Source organism: Brienomyrus brachyistius, unplaced genomic scaffold (genome assembly GCF_023856365.1).
Source record: "Brienomyrus brachyistius isolate T26 unplaced genomic scaffold, BBRACH_0.4 scaffold123, whole genome shotgun sequence".
Lineage (NCBI taxonomy): Eukaryota > Metazoa > Chordata > Actinopteri > Osteoglossiformes > Mormyridae > Brienomyrus > Brienomyrus brachyistius.
The window spans coordinates 153,123-158,737 of NW_026042398.1; the positions used below are offsets into that span (position 1 = coordinate 153,123).

A 5,615-nucleotide genomic window follows, 5' to 3' on the forward strand; every position below is an offset into this window, starting at 1 on the left:
CTCCTCAATAAGTTGTTTTAAGTCTTCTTTTGAAAAGTGTCACAACCTTTTCTTACTGATGCTCACCATTATAAGGAAGAAACATTTTGAGACCGTTTTTATATTTTGAACAAATAGGTTAATTTATATTGTTTACAAATTTTGGTTGCTTTGGTGTCCTTTTGTTGTTTTTTCTAATTATTGTATATTATGGTTTACACCTGCATATGTCTGGTGTGACAATCATATAACATAGTTCATCACTGAAATACGTGGGATCGACTTTCCAGTTATTGACATCCTGGGATTTTCTTAGGCGGAGGCTGGGGTGGAGCCAACTACGGAGACCTCGCTATTGCTTTGCTTACGTCATTCGTTATCTCGCTCGATATTCGCCAAGATCGATCGAATTTCAGGAAAACACCACTGGTAGGTTGAAACAAAATCTTGGTCTGGATTTATAGCTTTTGGACCCGAAATGCTCATCACTTATGACTGAATGCTAAATTTCTGAAAACGTTCAATTTTAAGTCGTGCACACTCAGACAGAAAGATGAAAGAGGAATTTGGCTTCCCAGAAACGGGGCGGATGACCTTTTGTTTCACCATGGTTACCCAGCATATATATTTTTTCTATTCGAGTCATTTTTAGGTGTGCGTGTGTGCGGAGGATGCATATAGCAAACTCTTAACCGGGCAAGTTCAGGGGGGTTTTCCACAATCTAGACAAACTTGCACGAAGATTGCACAGCATCCATCAGTGTCTTTTAGGACCCCAAAGACAAGTCACTCCGGTATGCAGATCCTCATTGTCGATGAACATAAAAAATGATGCACTTACTAACTTAATACGTGTTTCTTTTGGATGTTTATGATACAGGAAATGATTAGTGGCACTGTACTCTACTAGGTTAGGATCTATTTAGTATTTAACCTATTAGGTATTACTAATAGTCAATATGTAATATAGGTAATTTAAAAACAGAACATCGCTTTCTTAAATCGAATGATTACGCATATGTTGGCGAATACCGCAATAATACCTTAATCTAGCACTGTGGCGTAAGGAGCGATTGGCTCCAGGATAAAAATCGCATTCTGAGTCTGAAAGACGGGCAAGGAAGCCATAGATGAGCCATAGATGCTTGTTAAATACGGAAATTTGAAGAAACTGAAAGAACAGCAGCTTCATAAAAACGAATCCCCCATTTTCCTCACTCATGGATTTAGTTTATGATGCCGCATTTCTATTTCTAACACTGCGGAAAGTGTCGCAAATTTGCGCGAAATGGACCTGAATTAGAGAATGAGATTCACAATCGTTTTTAGCTAAGGTTTGAAAGGTACTGTGCCCTTTTTGGTGTAAAGTGGTGCTTTTCTTTTTCAGTGGTGTTTGCTGTGCTTCTTGAGGTGTCAGTGTTATGGAAGATGGCTGTACTGTTTTGAATCTTTTATTGTGATACGTAACTCTTTGGGTTAGGATGCTGTGCTTGTGATCGAAAGGTCACCAGTTCAATTCCTATGTTTGGCACAGTCATTTCAGCACAGCCCAATTTCCCCAGGGACTGGCTGACCCTCAAGTGCATGTCGCAATGGATAAAGAATCAAATAGCCTGTTAAACATATTTTAAATAACTTTAGCTTTGTATGTGTGTCTTTCCCCACTTTTTAAAAATTTAGTTATTTCCTGTTTCGAGCAAAATGCAGGATGTGGGTGTCAGTACTAAATAGTTTTTCTCATGCACGCCTATGTGGGGTTCATCACTGGTACTCGATTAGCTCAGCAGCTCTGAATTTGGACGAAGCAGAAGTCAGGAGACTTGCAGAATGTGGAAGATAGTGTTCATTGCCCTCACTATTGTGGCTGACATCCAAGGTAAGTGTGAGAAAGCTACTTTGTTCTCTTATTGAGCTGAGAGCGGAGTTACAGGTTGCGGATTTGTTTGAATGCGGGACGGAAATAAGCGCCGGCCGACAGTCACACACTGTGATCAGTTTGCCTCTTGCTGCTGGGTCCAGCTTGAAAGGCAGTTTTACCTCTTTCACAGAATAACCGGTGCTGGAATCTTTAAGGTCTGAGGTAACAGATATGGAAGTAGAGGCATATTTCATCCTTCTGCGTCTTTGTGTGTTCAGTTTTAACCATAACTGCAACCAGTCATTGTTATAAACTGTACCAAGCAGGATTTCCCCCGTCAATCAACAAAATGGGGGTTAATTCAGAGGTCGAGGGCTGAAAAGTTAGGGGATCCATGACCTACACCAGTAGTTCTCAATCCTGTTCCTGTTGGCCTGCTCCCCTCCCCTCCCCGCCAGAGTGTTTTCATTCCAAACCACCTTGCTTTCAACCTGCCACCTTCATTATTGGCTTATTAAGGAAAATATGAGCCTGATTAAGATGGGGTTGGAATGAAAATATTCTGGTGGGGGGTGACAGGAACAGGACTGAGGACCACTGGTCTAGAAAAAGTCAACAGAGAAGTGAATTTCAAGCATTTTATTGTCATTGTATTACGCAATGAAATTACTTTTATGACAACCCCAAGGTGCATAAAAAACACAGAGGAATTCGACAGGCTGAAACGTGTCTGTGTTATGTTCAATAAAACCATGTTGAAGCAAAGTGTGACCTTTTTTTATTTACTTGATCGTGTGCATTAATAAATAAAAAATAAAGGTAAAAAATAAAAGTAAAATAACTGTAGGAAATATGTCAAAGTATTTGGAAAGATGCCATATACAATGTTAAATGTTGAAACTGATTTCTAACCAGTAGAGAATAACCAGCAGAGATGATATTGCACCAATGTACACCAACATAAATTATTCACATATTGCACACATTAATAAACAGTACACAGTGTATGCACTCTCACTGAATACGTACAATAAGTTATCTTACACTTAGAAAATTCAGAGTTCAGCAGGTTTATGGCTGTTGGGGAAAAAGTCTGTTTTTCAGTCTGTACATGTGTGGATTGATCTGAAGCACTTTCCTGGTGGGAAGAGTTTAGAGTAAATCCGGGATGTGTGACATCCTTAATGATGATGTTTTACTGTGTGATCGTCTGCTAATCAGTACTTCACAAATGTCATTATTAGTCAATACATGAATGCAGGGCATGCTGTTTTCTGACTGCAAGGTGATTGGGTCGTCCCTCTCTCAGGAACCCAAGAATCGTGCATGACCGTAGCGACGGGGGCAGCAGTGACGCTCCCACTGAATTACCCAGACTTTAAGAAGGATGATGAACTGATATGGAAGCACAACGCTACCACCATCCTTAAGAGGAAGAAGCAAAGATTCGTCTCAGGCCAGGAAAGCAGCATGATGCCAGATGGCTCATTGAGACTCACTGGCTTACAGTTACATGATTCGGGGAGCTATCAGGTGGAAGTCTATAACTCAGATGGAGAACTAGTAAGGCAATCATCTGTGACCCTGTGTGTCATGGGTAAGTGAGAGGGAGCACTTTCTCTAGAATTACTGGGTAGCAGGCAGCATATTGGTTCACAAGCTGGATTTGAAACAGCTTTGAGTTCTTGGAGGGTTGAGTGATGTGGTACCTTGAGCAGCATGTTTAATTCCATTACTCTTTAACTGTGACCTTTTGGCCTTATGTCTCCTAGAGAAGGTGTCAGAGCCTACGGTGAACTACAGATGTGGGATGCAATTGAATCTTACCTGCTACTTGGAGAAGAGGCCAGGCAGAGTGACTTTCGAGTGGACTCGCAATAACATCACGGTGGAGGGGGACAACGGGGAAACACTCACAGTGGACAGGAAGTTGGCATCCGGGGATACATTCTCCTGCAAAGCAAGGAATGAGGTCAGCCAAGAGAAAAGCCCCAGTGTTCCTGTTAAGTGTGGTGGCCTGGGTCCCACTATCTCCACCTTGACTCAGCAGTCGACTCCGTCTGGTTATGACCTTCCTACCCCTTGGCTAAAACCACTCCTCCTCTTATCTGTCTTCTGCTGTCTCTTAATGACATATTTCTAAATTCGATAGAAAAAATAATCTGTATCTGTAGGGGGGTCTGTCAGGTAAGCAAGCCGTCCATTTAGCTTCTGTTTTCCTCTCCTGTGCTCTTGTGTGTGGGCGGTACAGCCTGTTTCCTTTTTCCTCCACACTAATGGCAAAAAAAGTTCTGTTTTAATTTCATTCTTACGTTTCTGTTCAACCCATCTCCACTAATATACTTAAATAAAATCCAACCCTCCCGCCCCCACTTACAACTTTCTGTTCACCCTTCTGCATGGAATCTTCTCGCATTATCCATCCATATTTACCGATAAGTAAAGGGGGCCATCGGAGGTATTTTTGAAACCGAAAGAGAAATTAGAGGAACATCAATAATACGCTAACCAAAGCGCGGGCTGCCGTTGGTCAAGCTTGCTGATCAGGGTGGAGGTGGGAGAGCTGTTGGTACGCATGAGAAAGGCCTGGCTGCACGTCCACTGACAGGCCTGGCTGCACGTCCACTGACAGGCCTGGCTGCACGTCCACTGACAGACATTGAAGTGACAGAAGCATTTTTGTTTATTTAGTATGGCGGATTTTTTGCTGTCTGCTAAGTTTTTATCTATAATGTGCAACTATTTGAAGTTATTTTTGCAGTAATTGTTTTATGTTGGATACATGGGAAAAGTCCACCTCTATTAATTAATGTTAGGGTTTTATATAACAGTGTAATGATATGGAATGAGTGCTTAAAGGAAGGTGTTACTTTCTATCTGGGTAATGCTACTGTTATATAATGTCTGTTTGACTTAAATTTCTCTGAGAAAATGCTACATCTTAATGGGAAGGGTTAAGGTAAACAAGTGCTACTCGGATGTCTGTCTTGTTCATTGCAGTTATCTCTGTTCTTGACACAGTACTTTAAGAACGTTTGCGAATGCTGGCTTACTCTTGAATGGTTGTGATTACAGTGTTCATGTATATTTTGTATTTAATGTAAATAACGTAAATTGACGTAATGTATCAAGTCACACACATGTGTGTAGTAGGCCGAAACACAGCCTTGTAACATACCTTAAGTTCATTACAACCATATGGCCATAACAGATTTTCCCCTTCATATTCATGTGGCTTTGGATAAAAATGTCTTCCTGTCCAATAAATGTAATTTATGTATCTTTCAGTTATTAACCATACGTCAGCCTCACTGTAGATAAATTCCAGCTGAGGTAAAAAGTCATTTTATACTCTCACAAGATCAGTAACAAGAGGTTTTAATTGCCAAGAACACCATGTGTGATCTACACAGTTATGATCAGCAAAGATGTTTCTGTGACTAATTTAACTCACCTTGTGTGGGGCAAGTGACGCATCAAGCATAAGACATCTGGACTCATACCGTGTATTGGTGTATATCATGTAACTCATTCTTATATAGGTGTATTGATCCTTTCAAAACAGACACACGCATGCACACACACGCACACACACACTCACACGCAGACACACACATGCACACACTCACACGCAGACACACACATGCACACACTCACACGCAGACACACACATGCAGACACACACATGCACACACACACACGCAGACACACACATGCAGACACACACATGCACACACACACACGCAGACACACACATGCAGACACACACATGCACAGA

General features: G+C 41.4%; 1 protein-coding gene across 3 annotated transcripts; it reads left to right on the top strand.

Moving 5' to 3' along the window:
• Nucleotides 1-365: 365 nt before the first annotated feature.
• LOC125727878 (T-cell surface antigen CD2-like) lies at nucleotides 366-5,132 on the top strand. Of its 3 annotated transcripts, none has more exons than XM_049004866.1 (4): nucleotides 366-408; nucleotides 1,759-1,855; nucleotides 3,147-3,434; nucleotides 3,610-5,132. In XM_049004866.1, the coding sequence occupies exons 2-4, from the start codon at nucleotides 1,807-1,809 to the stop codon at nucleotides 3,978-3,980; spliced, it is 708 nt and encodes a 235-aa protein (XP_048860823.1). In that variant the 5' UTR covers nucleotides 366-408; nucleotides 1,759-1,806; the 3' UTR covers nucleotides 3,981-5,132. The 3 variants fall into 3 exon arrangements, with proteins under 3 accessions (XP_048860823.1, XP_048860822.1, XP_048860825.1); XM_049004865.1 differs by lacking the exon at nucleotides 366-408 and adding an exon at nucleotides 429-773; XM_049004868.1 differs by lacking the exon at nucleotides 366-408 and adding an exon at nucleotides 784-1,322.
• The last annotated feature ends 483 nt before the right edge of the window (nucleotides 5,133-5,615 follow it).

Bases quoted from the DNA above. Each gene is read 5' to 3' on its own strand.
- LOC125727878 (XM_049004866.1), top strand. From the start codon at position 1,807: ATGTGGAAGATAGTGTTCATTGCCCTCACTATTGTGGCTGACATCCAA. The intron at 1,856-3,146 runs GTAAGTGTGAGA...TCCCTCTCTCAG, and splicing joins TATTGTGGCTGACATCCAAG to GAACCCAAGAATCGTGCATG. The intron at 3,435-3,609 runs GTAAGTGAGAGG...TATGTCTCCTAG, and splicing joins TGTGACCCTGTGTGTCATGG to AGAAGGTGTCAGAGCCTACG.